The sequence below is a fragment of the Rhinoraja longicauda genome, chromosome 38 (assembly GCF_053455715.1).
Source record: "Rhinoraja longicauda isolate Sanriku21f chromosome 38, sRhiLon1.1, whole genome shotgun sequence".
NCBI lineage: Eukaryota > Metazoa > Chordata > Chondrichthyes > Rajiformes > Arhynchobatidae > Rhinoraja > Rhinoraja longicauda.
This window is the reverse complement of record NC_135990.1, coordinates 3,118,314-3,134,855: the sequence shown is the minus strand read 5'-3', so window position 1 is coordinate 3,134,855 and position 16,542 is coordinate 3,118,314. Positions and strand designations below refer to the sequence as shown.

The following is a 16,542-nucleotide window of genomic DNA, read 5'->3' as shown; positions in this document are numbered from 1 at the left end:
AGAGATGCTGCCTAACCCGCTGAGTTATTCCAGAATGCTTTTGTAAACCACCATCTGCAGTTCCTTGTACCACTAAACTTGGACCCCTAGATTTTTGGATTTAGATTTAGAGATACAGCGCGGAAACAGGCCCTTCGGCCCACCGAGTCCGTGCCGCCCAGCGATCCCCGCACACTAACACTATCCTACACACATTAGGGACAATTTTTACATTTACCCAGTCAATTAACCTACAAACCTGCACGTCTTTGGAGTGTTGGAGGAAACCGAAGATCTCGGAGAAAACCCACGCAGGTCACGGGGAGAACGTACAAACTCCGTACAGACGGCACCTGTAGTCAGGATCGAACCTGAGTCTCCGGCGCTGCATTCGCTGTATGGCAGCAACTCTACCGCTGCGCCACCGTGCCGCCCTAGGCTTAGGTGCTATTAATAGTATTAGTATTGCTATTAATAGTATTAATATAATAGTATTGACCGAGTAATACTGACACTGTTGATGTTTTAAGTGAATCATTGATTGACAAATCCATTTCTTCTTAATGAACTTTGAGCGGCAGATTCACTTGAATTTCAAATTAAAACCCAGACATCAAAAGTGTGCCTGCTTGTTTCAGGCAGCGTCTCGGGAGAACATGGATAGATGACGTTTGTGGACCCGACAGTCTCGGGCAGTTCCTTGTCTCTGCTTAAAAATTGTGTGCTTGAAAATAATGTTGAAATCAATTATTGACCATACTCCAATATGAGCGGGACGTGAGATGACCTGACTTTTGATGAAAGTGCAGATAAGATTTAACGTTAGAAAATATTGCTGGCAGCTAATAAATAATATAAACTTTATTAGTACAGCTGTTTCTGCTTGGTGAATTTGCATGTTATGAATTAAAGGTAATCATTCCAAAAGCTGTGTTCTATGAAGAGTATTGAATAGGTTATACATCTCACCTGTTGATTAATAGACAATAGACAATAGGTGCAGGAGGAGGCCATTCGGCCCTCGAGCCAGCACTGCCATTCAATGTGATCATGGCTGATCATTCTCAATCAGTACCCCGTTCCTGCCTTCTCCCCATACCCCCTGACTCCGCTATCCTTAAGAGCTCTATCTAGCTCTCTCTTGAATGCATTCTGAGGCAGAGAATTCCACAGATTCACAACTCTCTGACTGAAAAAGTTTTTCCTCATCTCATTTCTAAATGGCCTACCCCTTATTCTTAAACTGTGGCCCCTTCTTCTGGACTCCCCAACATTGGGAACATGTTTCCTGCCTCTAACGTGTCCAACCCCTTAATTATCTTATGCGTTTTGATAAGATCTCTCATCCTTCTAAATTCCAGTGTATACAAGCCTAGTCGCTCCAGTCTTTCAACATATGACAGTCCCGCCATTCCGGGAATTAACCTAGTAAACCTACGCTGCACGCCCTCAATAGCAAGAATATCCTTCCTCAAATTTGGAGACCAAAACTGCACACAGTACTCCAGGTGCGGTCTCACTAGGGCCCTGTACAACTGCAGAAGGACCTCTTTGCTCCTATACTCAACTCCTCTTGTTATGAAGGCCAACATTCCATTGGCTTTCTTCACTGCCTGCTGTACCTGCATGCTTCCTTTCAGTGACATTTATTAACATTCTTAAGTGTGGATTTTTTTGTTTGCAGATAATACTGTCCAATATACAGTACCTCCTAAATAGGAATAATAACGGGATTGTTTTGGATCCTGACCGTTGTTCTTGTTGAAAGGTTTTCATTGTAGTTGACATAATGAACTGTAGATAGGCACAAACAGCTGGAGTAACTCAGCGGGACAGGCAGCATATCTGGAGAGAACGAATGGTTGATGTTTCGGGCCATACAAACACCGTTGCTAATACAGGCAGTATCTTCAAAGCTACTGTGTATTTTACACCTTTCACACTCCCAAGGTGATAATATTCTACAGTACGCTCAGAGCTTGTATGAACTTGTGAACCAAATCTTGAACTTCAGTAAGATTTTTAGTTTAGAGATACAGTGTAGAAACGGGCCCTTCGGCCCACCGGGTCCGTGCCGACCAACGATCAACTATACACTTGTTCTGTCCTACACACTAGGGAGATTTTTTTTGCATGATCTTACAAACCTGCATAAGGGAGGAAACCAGAGCACCTGAAGAAATCCAGAGCGGTCACAGGGAGAATGTGCAAACGCCATGCAGACAGCATCCGTAGTCAGGATCATACCCAGGTCTCTGGTGCTGTAAGCAGCAACTCTACCGCTGCGCCAATGATGTCAATATATTGGATAATCTGCATCATATGTTGCCTGGACCAAGGCTTTCAAAGATGTCTTTGGTTCAGACAAAATGCCCAATTTCCTTTCCTGGGTCCAATGTTTTCTCTCCCAAATCATACACGATTACCACCAAAGCTTGAAAATTGGTTCACTGTGCAAATGGTCAATTAAGCAATAGAACGAATAAAACTACAATGTTTGATGGGAATGCCAAACTGCTTGAGGCTGGTAGAACTTATGTTTTTGTCCCCAAGTGCTCCACACCAATAGATTATGTTTAGGATGCAATTATTACTTTGTGAAGGAGTTGATCTGCATCACTCTAATAATTGGATTTTGTGTTCGGTTTGTGTTATTAAAATAAACAGTAGTCTGTGTCATTAAAAGCTAACGTGGTTATCCTCTCTTGACAGTGGCTGGATTGCTACTATTGGATTCTTTGGGACCAACGTTGGCTCGGCGGTCGTGATGCTGATTCCAACGATATTGTTTACAGCTGTAGCTGTGCTGTCTTTCGTCGCTCTGACCAAGGTAAAGCGCGTGTGATTAGGTCAAAGTCGAGACTCTTGCTCCTCAGAACGTTGTTCATGGACAAAGGATTCATAGAGTGATACAGTCTGGAAACAGGCCCTTTGGCCCAACCTGCCCACACAGGCCATCATGTCCCAGCTACCCGAAATATCCCTCCAAACCTGTCCTATCCATGTACCTGTCTAACTGTTTCTTAAACATTGGGATAGTCCCAGCCTCAACTACCTCCTCTGGTAGCTTGTTCCATACACCTACCACCCTTTGATTTCTTTAAAACACACTTAATTTTAAAACATGTCGGAAGGAACTGCTGATGCAACAATTAGAATCTGCTCTTCATCCTCTGTAGTGCAATTATATCCTCCTTATGGTGTCAAGTCAAGTCAATTTTATTTGTATAGCACATTTAAAAACAACCCACGTTGACCAAAGTGCTGTACATCAGTTCAGGTACTAAGAACGAACATACAATGGCACACAAACATAACAGCACATACATAAACAGTTCACAGCGCCCCCTCAGAGGGCCTCAAACGCTAGGGAGTAGAAATAGGTTTTGAGCCTGGACTTAAAGGAGTCGATGGAGGGGGCAGTTCTGATGGGGAGAGGGATGCTGTTCCACAGTCTAGGAGCTGCAACCGCAAAAGCGCGGTCACCCCTGAGGTTAAGCCTAGACTGCGGGATAGTGAGTAGCCCCAAGTCGGCCGACCTGAGGGACCTGGAGATAGAGTGGTGGGTGATAAGATTTTTGATATGGGGGGGGGGGGGGAAGCCCATTTAGGGCTTTGTATGTGAATAGGAGGAGCTTGAAGTTGATTCTGTACTGTACTGGGAGCCGGTGGAGAGAGGCCAGAATCGGGGTGATGTGGTCCCTTTTACGGGTACCCGTCAGGAGTCTCGCTGCGGCGTTTTGGACCAATTGCAGGCGGGACAGGGATGATTGGCTGATCCCAGTGTATAGGGAGTTGCAGTAGTCTAGGCGGGAGGAAATGAATGCGTGGATGATTTTTTCAATGTCGTCAAATTGGAGGAATGGTTTGATTTTAGCTATGGTACGAAGCTGGAAGAGACCTGGCTTTTACCACAGTGTTGACTTGCTTGTCAAACTTTAATGCAAACTTTAATGGTGTGTGAGTGTGTGTATATTCTTAATCTTCCAGTTTGTGGGAATTGGAGCGCTGTGGGAATATGATGGAAAGCCACAGTGGTCACTGGAAGAACGTGCAAGCTCTACATAGACGGCACCATAGGTCAGCAGTGAGCCCAGGTTACTGTGGAGCTGTAAGCTCTACTTGCTGCACCATCCCTGAAGTTTAGATGGACTCAGTGAGCTAACATTTTGTCATAAGCTCGTGGAAGAAATTATCTCTTTGAAATTCTGGGGCATTTCATTTAAAAAAAAATTAAAAATTCAAAACCAAGTAGCTTCGAAGTTTGTCAATCAGTTGTGGAGGCTAGTGATGCATTGTGAAATTCCCCTTATTCCAAAGGCCTGATCTGAAAACACTCAAAAAGGAATTTAGAAACCGACGCTATTCTAAGAAGCTTTGCAATTGCACAGGAACTGAGCTCGATAATTAAATGAATCACAGTTATTTATAATGGAATAAACCAGAAACCTTTGATCCAAAAAAAAATTTGCTAATTAAATCCATGAGTCAAACTGATCTGAGAATAAGCAGACAATTAAACATTAAACCTAAGACTGAAGACATGTTGACTGCACGCTTGTAAAAAGCTGATTGTCTACATAATTCCTGCAGCATCTGTGATCTGGCGTTTAGTTTGTCTTGCATGCTCCGTCTGCATGTACACCTGCCTTACGATATGATACGATAGAACTTGTATTCACTGGACTTTAGAAGGATGAGAGGGGATCTTATAGATACATATAAAATTATAAAGGGACTGGACAAGCTAGACTCCAAAGACGTACAGGTATGTAGGTTAATTGGCTGGGCAAATGTAAAAATTGTCCCTAGTGGGTGGAGGATAGTGTTAGTGTGCGGGGATCGCTGGGCGGCGCGGACCCAGTGGGCCGAAGGGTCTGTTTCTGCACTGTGTCCCTAAATCTAAAAAAAAAAAAGTGCAGGAAAAATGTTCCCAATGTTGGGCGAGTCCAGAACTAGGGTCCACGGTCTTAGAATAAAGGGGAGGCCATTTAAAACTGAGGTGAGAAAAAACTTTTTCACCCAGAGAGTTGGGAATTTGTGGAATTCTCTGCCACAGAGGGCAGTGGAAGCCAAATCGTTGGATGGATTTAAGAGAGAGTTAGATAGAGCTCTAGGGGCTAGTGGAATCAAGGGATATGGGGAGAAGGCAGGCACGGGGTATTGATTGGGAGCGATCAGCCATGATCGCAATGATTGGCGGTGCTGGCTCGAAGGGCCGAATGGCCTCCTCCTGCACCTATTTTCTATGTTAATTTTATTTATCCCAGGAGGGAAATTAATCTGCCAACAGTTGTAAAACACAAGATACACGAAACTTGAAATTAAAGTGACGAGTGGAAAAGATTGGGGAAAGATTAGGGAGGGAAGTCAGTCTACCGCACGACAGAAGGGGGAGGAGTTGTACAGTTTGATAGACACAGGGAAAAAGGATCTCCTGTGGCGTTCTGTACTGCAACTTGTGGAACCAGTCTGTTGCTGAAGGTGCTCCTCGGGTTGACCAGGAGGGGGTGAGCTGTATAGTCCAAGATGCTCTGCAGTTTGAGGAGCATCCTCCCCTCCAAGACCCCCTCCCATGAATCTAACTCTGCCCCCAGGACAGAGCCAGCCTTCCTGATGAGCTTGTTAACCCAAAGAGCTGGGCTTCAACAACCTTGACGTTGGGTGTTGGGATTTCAGTCTCCAGCAGCTGTGATTTTGGCATAGCAATGGGAGGGGAGGTACAGAAACGTAGCTTGTGTACCTGCTGCCTCAGCACCTGAGACTCTGGTTCGATTCTGACCTTGTGTGGAGTTTTCATGTTCTCCCTGTGACTGTGTGGGTTTCCGCTGGGTTTCCTCCCAGATCCCCAAAACGCGTGTGTGTGTCCCCGTGAGGAGGTCAATTGGCCTTTGTAAATTGTCCCTGGTGTGTAGGGAATGAGTTGAGAAAATGGGATGACAGAATAGGTGAGAATGGGTTTTTATTTATTCGTGTCATCACAAAACTGTTTGCCAATAGCGAGCAAATGTTAGTGCCAAGTCATTGGCCTCTGCAAGATCCTTTCCAGTGCGTGTGTCGTGCAGCACATCACAGCTCAGGAGATGTTCCATAGTCTGGAGGCCCCGTCCGCACATCTTCAGTACATCCCCACTTCAGCAAGTTCGATCTGCTCCTCCCCACGCCTGTCCGCAGTCTGTTGAGACGGCGCCAGGTTATCCACGGTTGGTCGGAACCTGGTGGGAGTTGGTGATCAATGGGTCAATGATCAGTGAGAATGGGTGTGGGCTGAAGACCTGTTTCCATACTGCACGACTATGAAATAAAATGTAAATGAGAGTGTCTGGTACATTGTCGACTTTGAGGATCCTAATTTAAATGAAAACATTTCTCAGGCAGTAACTAATTCCGATTGTGTCAGCTCTTTACCAATAGAAGAGTGTTGGTCCTTTATAATTAAAATTAAACTTTTTTTTAGCCTGGGCCTCCTGAAATCCAGAGCTGTTCACTTTGTTTGATTAATTACAGTATTAGAATAATTGTGCGTTGTAGAATTCCTAATGAGTGCAGCTATCATATTTTGGGGGAATTCAATTAATGTATCATTAGTCTTGTTGCCAGTGTAAACAAAAGTCATGTTCTCCAATTAATTTTTCATACAGTGTCCACATACATCAGCATAACGCCAGAGTTATGCTGCTATTTTCCAGCAATTAGTAAGCCATGGTATATTTGATGTCTAGTGTAAGAAGGAACTGCAGATGCTGGTTTAAACCAAAGATAGACACAAAAAGCCTGAGTAACTCAGTGGGGCAGGCAGCATCTCTGGAGAGAAGGAATGGGTGACGTTTCGGGTCGAGACCCTTCTTCAGACCCGATGTCAATAGTTTCTTGCATCCTGCACTGTATTCCTTCTGATCAATATCATTTTAAGTTGACAACTCAGAAGTAAAGTTTAACAGATGAGGATTTCACAAGTTATTTAATTATCCGATTTAGTTTATTGTCAAGTGTACCGAGGTACAGTGAAAAGCTTTTGTTGCGTGCTTACCAGTCAGCAGAAAGACAACACATGATTACAATCGATCCATTTACAGTGTATAGATACATGATAAGGGAATAACGTTAAATGCAAGGTAAAGCCAGCAAAGTCCTGTCTGGGATAATCAAGGGTCATTAAAGATGGTCGTCAGCATTATTGACCCTTCTTCAGACATTTGTCCCGCCCCCTCCCCTGACATCAGTCTGAAGAAGGGTCTCGACCCGAAACGTCACCCATTCCTCTCCCGAGATGCTGCCTGTCCCGCTGAGTTACTCCAGCATTTTATGTCTACCTTCGATTTAAACTAGCATCTGCACTTTTTTTCCTAGCAAAAAAGAAAACCATTCAGTCCATTAGGTCCTTGCCTTCTCTTCGTAAACCAATGCCATCTTGTCCTATTACCCAGCTCTTTTCTCGTCTCCCTGCTTCAGTATGATCTACTATTCTTACATTCTTGTGCTTGAGTATGCTTGAGTATATGAACTATGTACAACAGGACTTTCACCTGTGACAATATCATACCATGGAACCATTATCTTCTCAAATGTATATAGACCCTTTTTGAAAATTTCCTGTTTATTATAACATCCCAGGTCATTGCTACTCTAGATTTTTTTTTAAATTCTTCTATTGCCCCTCACCCTTTTTCCCCCGATTTTAAATCTGTGCTGCTTGGTTGTTGAACCATCTGTTAAAGGGAACAGCTTCATGTCTGAACTACTCATGATCTTGTACCAAGGAGAATAACGTCAGCTTCAACAGTCTAACCTTAAAGCTGAAATCCCTGGATCCATTCTAAAATCTTTTCTGCACCTTCTTTAAGCCCTTTGCATCCTTACTGAAGTGTGGAATCAGAATTGGTTGCAATACCTGAGCTGTGGTGAACCTGTGTTTAATACACATTGGACATATCGGCTCTGCACAGCAGGGACTTTGAGACATGAATGTTGTTCCAATGGGCAAACAGCCTTAAAAGTATCCTCCAGCTGAACGCAAGTTAAAGTAAATGTAATTCTTATTCTTGGTTTGTCACATTTGGGTAAAATTATTTTTAATATCACAGACAGCAAAACCTAACTCAAGTATTTGTCATGGTATAATCTATCACTATGCCCTGTTTAAAATAGCACGTGCAGTGGAATGCTTCCAGCCTCTGAACGTGAAATAAATATCCTTGCAAATTACCAAATATCTTATCACCCATGCACATCTTTAAAATAATGGAATATTTTACGTTTTGCTTTTAGCTTTACTGTGGCTCATTTCAGTCAAATCTAATTTATTTATTGGGTAGGAAAGAACTGCAGAGGCTGGTCTATACCGAAGATAGATGCAAAATGTTGAAGTAACTCAGTGGGACAGGCAGCGTCTCTGGAGATAAGGAATAGGTGATGTTTCGGGTCGAGACCTTTCTTCAGACTGAGAGTTTTGTTTTCACACCTTGCCCTTCCATACCTCTAGATTCCCTCTCCCCTGACTCAGTCTGAAGAAGGGTCTCGACCCGAAACGTCACCCGTTCCTCGTCTCTAGAGATGCTGCCTGTCCCGCTGAGTTACTCCAACATTTTGTGTCTATCTAATTTATTTATTATGGGAAAGGGAGACCGTTTTGGGCAAATAGAGTTCTTTTGGAAGCATCTGAATGGAATTCCCTGCTGTGCTGTGCTGCAGCCACACTTTGGTCTGCCCCGTGTTTGTGATGATATATTAGAGCTAGACGTCTGTGCCAAATCCATGCAGAACAGCTTTTCATTCAGACCAAATGTCTATTCCATTCCTACCATTATACAGCTGCTGCCTCACAACTCCAAAGACCCACGGTTCGGTCCTGGCTTGGGTACTGTCCACACGAAGTTTGCCCGTTTTCCCTGTGACCGAGTGGGCTTCCCCGGGTCCTCTGGCTTCCTCCCGCATCCCAAAGACATGTGGGTCGGTGGGTTAATTGGCTTCTGTAAATTGCCCTTAGTGTGCAGGGAGTGGATGCGAAAGTGGGCTAAAATAGAACTTGTGCGTAGAAATAAGGAACTGCAGATGCTGTTTTACCACGGAAAGACACAAAGTGCTGGAGTAACTCAGCGGGTAAGGCATCCCTGGACCCAAGGCCTGAAATGTCACCTTCCAGGGATGCTACCTCACCCGCTGAGTTACTCCAGCCTTACCTGGTCTCTCCCTAGAACTAGTGTGAACGGGTGATCAATGATCAGGATGCACTTGGTGGGCCAAAGGGCCCGTTTCCATTCTGTATTTTCCTATCTATCAGTCAATTATTTATGTTATTTTTGTTGAGAAATTACCTTGACATGAGAAGACATTAATGAATCAAACACTTTTGCTCAAAAGTATTTTGACAGAAAGTGAAAATGTGTACCTGCTATTACAAATAGTTGAAGCAAATAGCCAAGATTCCTTAAAAATAGAAAGAAAGAAACAGCTTTTCACAACCACTGGTCTGCAAGTTGAATGTATCTATCTCCCTTATCATGTATCTTATACACTGTAAATGGATCGATTGTAATCATGTATTATCTTTCCGCTGGCTGGTTAGCACGCAATAAAACCTTTTCACTGTTTAGTTTAGAGATACAGCGCGGAAACAGACCCTTCAGCCCACCGAGTCCGCGGTGACCCGTGTTCCCTGCAAACTAACGCTATCCTAGACACGCTAGGGACAATTTACACTTATACCCAGCCATTTAACCTGCAAACCTGTACGTCTTTGGAGCGTGGGAGGAAACCGAAGATCTTGATGAAAACCCGCGCAGGTCACGGGGAGAACGTACAAATTCCGTATAGACGGCGCCCGTAGTCGGGATCGAACCCGGGTCTCAAGCGCTGTAAGGCAGCAACTCTACCGCTGCGCCACCATGTAAACTAAAGGTAAACATTCTGTGGGAATTCAATTTGAGGCACTGATTTAAAATGGACTCTTTTTTTTTTCTCCTGACCCTCAGGTTCACAACTACTACCGAGGCAGTGGGGGCAGCATGAGCAAAGCTCAGGAGGAATGGACGACAGGGGCATGGAAGAACCCGCATGTACAGCAGGCAGCCCAGCAAGCTGCTGTCGGTGCAGTCCAGAGCTCTATGCCGAGCCCACAGTACACGGAGTACTCAGACACCCCCAACTACGCCCACAACAACCAGATGTAAGCTTCTGCAGTCACGCACCTTGTCAGTTTACAGAACAACCCCTGGATCCAGGGTCAGGTGGAAAGTGAAGCGTGTATGTTTGTTTTTTTTCCCTTCTCCGTCAATATTGTTCAGAGATCAGGTGTTCTGAAAAGCAGCTAATGTTTGTGATGTACACTAGAAGCCAAGATCTTGGTTACCGTAGAACAATGTGCAAATAGTTTTAAAAGATGTGACGTTATCGATATTGAAATTGTTTGTGATGATATAGGATCCTTCCAGCTTCAAGAAAAATCATGAAATGTGGGAACTGTAGTTCAATAACACTGCCAGATTGCCAGGGACATCTACAGATGGGCACAGAGTAATTCCTTGCCCACAAATCACTCCTGGTATTGATTACTGTATTCAGGTCGATATTGTGATTACTCCAATGCTCTTTTGTGGAATGCAGAGTATTGGCGAAAGTGTGGAGAGTTTGTAGTGGCACAGAATAAGAGAAACTGCTTCAATAGATCCATTTATTTTAACTTCCCATCTGTTTGTGAATCGGGATTCTGGTCATTCTACGTTAATACAACCAGGACGTGCAAGGGATCAAATTGTCCTTGGATTTCAGAACTAAATCTACACCAAGTTGTATTGTTCATTTGTGCAGCAGATTCTTTTGACCTTGCTGGATATCAATATGCAGAGGTCAGTGGAACTGGTAGTCAAACTCTACCACCACACATTTGGAACTGGCAACTAAAGATGAATTTCTCCCAAGTGCCCAACATTCAAACCTAATTAGATACATCAGTTCTGAATTTCTGGCACACTTGTTGCAAGTTAAATAGAATAAATCAATTTTAAAAATGTCCTTAAGTGAATAACAATGCGTCAGATAAAACCGACGCTGCCTCAGTGTTGAGCTAACAGATCAGCTAGCACACAGGAAAACTTGATTTATGTTCTAGTTTTTATTCCTTGAGATTTATTTAACAGTTTTCACTCATTAAGTGTTCGTCACGCGAAAGTCTTAATTTGCTATTGCACTCTTCATCAGTTGCAAACGCTTTTTTAAAAAGACAGACATTGTCAAACTTCTCAGGAATTTGGTTGGAGTCTCGATCAGTTCCGCACTGCTTGCAGCTTTGTGGCTGGAGTAGTAATCGCGACGAGGATGTTGCTAATTGTCACTTAATTTGCAACTGTGCTGATGATGTTCAAGCCGCAACTACATTTTATGCATCTTTACTAAAGTATCTTTGCATAATCTTTGTACAAGCTTTCTCCAATGGAAATTGGAAGGAATGAACAGCACATTACAGACAATGTCTGCACTTGTATCACTGAATGTTATTTCCGTCCTTGTTTTTGAGCTTTACATCCCACTCTCCGCTCTGTAAGCTAGTATCATAGCATTTTCAAATGGATCTGAAAGGGAAAGGCCAGAGGGAAAGACACTGGAACAAGAATAGGTCAGGGACTAACGCACAGAAGGGCTGTTGGCCTGGATTATAAATGTACAAGCTGTAAATATCATGCTGCTTGTACAGAGGCTGAATCATAATTGGCCAGGTGGCGAAATGGTCAACTTGGTTTCCAGTTAAGAACCCATTTTTACAAAAATCCAATTAGATTCCCCTGTATTGGAAACCAATTCATTGTTAGCAAGTTCAGTTGTATAAGCAGCGAGAACATAAGGGATCAAAGATACTGCCAATGGTCAGTCCATGCAACATTGAATCAACACGGAACAGAAGCTAATGCTTATTAACTACTTCACGGAAGTTACTACAAACTGTAAGGGTCTCGGTTAAGACAAGTAAAATGCATGTCTGTAACACTTATATTATGAAATAGAAAACTGGGAAAGGGTGACTTGCAATTGATTATAGAAAGCACGCATTCCTGTTTTAAAGTCCCCTCAATTCCCAAATTGATTTTGATCAGTATTGTGAAGAGTTCTAATTTGCAAAGCTGCCATGGTATTCAGATCTGAAACAGTTTGTACATCGGGGAAGGCAGAGTGAATTAATTTTGTACAGTAAATATAATCTGAGATAGTTCCAAATTTTCAATGAAAGTAGAGGAAATGTACATAATATTTAAACTGTGGTCAATGGCTATGGTGAAAATGTGGCTTAATACGACATGTAGAAATTGTAGGAGCATGAGTTATAGTTGACTAGTCTCTGCTGTTTTGGGTTAAGTGTATACTTTGAGCTTATTTCTTGCTTGTAATCCATGGAATGCAGAAAAATGCTTCATGATTTAAACTTGCAAATAGTACCCTGGTTGTACAGAAGTTCTGATCATGTTACTTGTGAATTTACTTGAAATCACTGTTTACTCATAACCTCCTTCCGAACTGAAAATTGAGAATTGTTTGTTTCAAAGCTATTTAAGGAAAAAAAACACTAGGCAATTTATCATTCCTGTTATTAGAAAAGTGTTCAATTTAAATTTTGCAGGTGCTAGCACTTTAGAGATGTTTTGTGTATAAAACAAATGGGAATCATGTTCTTAGAGTATTTTGTGATGGAATACACCAGTTCTGCAGCACTTTAAGTAAAATATTAATGTTTTCTCAGTTGTGTGTTAGAAACGTATAATAGTTAAATAAATTACCTCCGGCTTTTGAACTCGAAATTCCTGATGTCACAAATGTATCCACCAAATATTTCACAGTCAGACTGATCTTTGCATTAGGCTAATTACATTAAATGTAAGTAAAGTGATTGTAATGGTTTTTGTGAAAATTACAATGGACTTCAAAGATCATGTTTTTGAATTCAAATTGCTGCTTAATTACTAGAGAAACTTAAAATTCCTGATACTGACAACCCTTTAATGTATTTGGCTGTGTGCTTCATTCCAGCCCTGTTGTAAACATTTCACTGTGCAGTAAGTTCCAATCGTCCTTTAACATTCCCTCTTAGGAGCTGTACAGAGAAGTTATTTTTCTGTAGTTTCAATAATTTTGTCCCAAGCAACTATCCACTGAAACCGCATGTAAATTTGCGGTTTTCAGTATTTAAAAAAAATAACTTTTTCAAATTGATGGGATGGGTTTGCCACAGGCTGCTGATGAGAATAATTTCTCACTGACTGAAGGATGCCTGGAATAAAGAATGTTTTATTCAGCGCTATTCTCAAAGGTTCACTTCAGACACAGTGTGTGGTAAAATTCCTTCTACTGCCGCTGGTGAAAATAAATCATTGTTATGTTCGCTGCTTTCATTTCCCTCATCCTTAAAATCAGTTTCCAGATTACTGGAGAGTTAAAACCTTTTCCTACAGACACTATGATATCTCACTACACTCACGGGGATCATTGCTAGGCACGGACTCGGTGGGCCGAAGGGCCTGTTTCCGCCTTGACCACTAAACTTAACCACTACCAAACTTTTTTTCACCTCCACCCCCTCCTGTGCTAGTAAACCTCTAGGAGTCTGTATGCATTCCTGTCTTTTGAACATTAGCCATGCATTGTGTAAATATTGCCAAATGTGCTTTCTTCAAGAATGCGTGACAGTGTAATGAGTTTCCGTTAGACATTTTATACATGATAAACATGATTTGGAATGGAGGTACCTTGCAGTTTGGTGCACAGAATTTGATGTACCTACAGCAACACCTTCATGGTTCTCAATGTATTGTGTAATCCCATTACCCGTTTCTGTTTAGACGTTATTTGCAATTATTTTTTCTTCCTATATCCAGACTCCTATGTGGGCGTTTTAGTAATTAACCAAGAATTTCAACATCTGCCTTTTTCAACACTTGGATAACATATAACAACAATAACATATAACAACTACAGCATGGAAACAGGCCTGTCCGGCCCTACCAGTCCACGCCGACCATTCTCCCTGACCTAGTCTCATCTACCTGCACTCAGACCATAACCCTCCAATCCCCTCCTATCCCTATACCTATCCAATTTACTCTTAAATAATAAAATCGAGCCAGCCTCCACCACTTCCACCGGAAGCCCATTCCATACAGCCACAACCCTCTGAGTAAAGAAGTTCCCCCTCATGTTACCCCTAAACCTTTGTCCCTCAATTCTGAAGCTATGTCCCCTTGTTGGAATCTTCCCCACTCTCAAAGGGAAAAGCCTACCCACGTCAACTCTGTCCGTCCCTCTCAAAATTTTAAAAACCTCTATCAAGTCCCCCCTCAACCTTCTACGCTCCAAAGAATAAAGACCCAACCTGTTCAACCTCTCTCTGTAGCCTAAGTGCTGAAACCCAGGCAACATTCTAGTAAATCTCCTCTGTACCCTCTCCATTTTGTCGACATCCTTCCTATAATTTGGCGACCAGAACTGCACACCATACTCCAGATTTGGCCTCACCAATGCCCTGTACAATTTCAACATTACATCCCAACTTCTATACTCGATGCTCTGATTTATAAAGGCAAGCATACCAAACGCCTTCTTCACCACCCTATCCACATGAGATAATTGATTAATTTTTAAAAAAAACTTTTTAAACTTCCATATTGAAGTTTTTATTTTAGAAAGGCAGAGTCTTGCATCCAGGGTCCCGGCAAACAACTAAACTGAGAGTTAAAACTGCATGCAATGAAGATAGACACAAAATGCTGGAGTAACTCAGCAGGACAGGCAGCATCTCTGGAGAGAAGGAATGGGTGATGTTTTTCGGGCCAAGATCCTTCTTACTGAGGAAGGATTTTGACCTAAATTGTCACCCATTCCTTCTATCCAGAGATGCTGCCTGTGCTGCTGAGTTACTCCAGCATTTTGTGTCTCTGTTCCACTTTCTTTAATGTATCTGAGGCATCAAAAAGCCAATTTTGTGTTTATTTTCAGTTTAAACCAGCATCTGCACATTTCATCTGCATGTACGAAAGCCTTTTGAGGAGCTCAATTTGAGGACCAATTTGAGGAGCTCATCTGCTTGATTCTAGCCATTCCATTTGGATGAGGGTTTAAGATTTTTGCTTACGCTTTCATGCCACGATAGGATGTTTTTGTTTAAAAATAAGCATCTCAGAGTTCAAGGGATCAATTTTTAAATTATCTTAAGTTGGAATCTCCCTCGAGTTTCCCGCAGAACATGGCACGCAGAACATTGCTAATTAAATTTTGCATTCTACGAAAACCTCAGTTTATACAATGGAAATCAAATATACATCAATGGCAGGAAGAGAGCTGTGTTAGGATAAACTATGTAGATTAAAAAAATGTAAGCATCTTATAAAATATTTTAAAAGCTTTCCATTTGAGGAACATGAGCCGCCAAGTCTGGCGTTGGTAAATAATCTTCGTCTTTTGGCTATAATACCATTTTCATCATTGCAAATTTTGTCAACGTTAATTTTGCTTCATCAGGGTACTAAAGGTCATTAGTGATAGGAGTAGAATTAAGCCATTCGGCCCATCAAGTCCTCATTCAATCATGGCTGATCCATCTCTCCCTCCTAACCCCATTCTCCTGCCTTCTCCCCTGACACCTGCACTAATCAAGAATACTTAAAGTATAGGAGGGTTCTCTTATAACAGTTGTCCAGACTGTAAGATTGGAATTAATGTCCAGTATCGTAAATAATTTGAACCAGGTTGCAATTGTATGGTTTGCGAAATCTCTATACAGTACTGAGATTGTCAATGTTAAATGATATAGATATCTCCCCAATAACCAATTCCCATTACTGTTGCTTTGGTTAGTTCAACGTTCAAGTACAGTAGTCCTAATTAGTTTGGCATCGTCTTACTCCCAAATTACACTTTCTGACTGCACAGTGCAATCTGTTCACAAATTCCTCGATGACTTAAAAGGGCAATTTTTCAAAGAACAAAATTGTTAATACTTGTGTACTGTTTAGTAGCTGCTGCATATGTTATGTAGGTATTGTTGGCAACGTTTTCACTTTTTACAGTAATTCTTCAAAATAGAGTGTCTCCTTTCCTAATGAGAGATAATATCACTGTTTTTCCCTTATGTCAATGTATCAGTGTCATTCTGTAGAAATAAATGGTAAAGCTCAGACTGGTTATTTTTGTCTTAATGTATTGCAAATTCTCACTTGCATCTTACTGCACAAACACATACCATGTTTAGTGTAATATGCTACAGTAACTCAACAGGGCAGGCAGCATCTCTGGAGGGAGGGAGGGAAGGAATGGGCGACGTTTCAGGTCGAGACCCGAAGAAGGGTGGTCTGCAGCACTGGGGTTCCGCAGGGAACAGTGCTAGCTCCTTTCCTGTTCACCCTGTACACTGCGGAGTTCAGGCACAACTCAGCAAACTGCTATCTGCAGAAGTTCTCTGACGACTCTGCCATTGTCGGCCTCATCACAGACGACGATGACAGGGCGTACAGAAAACTGACCAGGGACTTTGTGGACTGGTGCCAGCGGAACCACCTCCGGATCAACGCGGGGAAAACCAGGGAG

The 16,542-nt window shown here is 42.3% G+C and overlaps 1 protein-coding gene across 1 annotated transcript in view; it reads left to right on the top strand.

Annotated features, from left to right (window-relative positions):
- Positions 1–16,133, top strand: part of LOC144610960 (secretory carrier-associated membrane protein 5B-like) — a 66,338-nt gene extending 50,205 nt beyond the window's left edge. Inside the window, exons 6-7 of the mRNA XM_078429999.1 lie at positions 2,692–2,809; positions 9,951–16,133. Of these exons, the coding sequence (XP_078286125.1) occupies positions 2,692–2,809; positions 9,951–10,148 (316 nt within the window). The 3' untranslated portion in view covers positions 10,149–16,133. The remainder of the gene's footprint in view (positions 1–2,691; positions 2,810–9,950) is intronic.
- Positions 16,134–16,542: the final 409 nt, after the last annotated feature.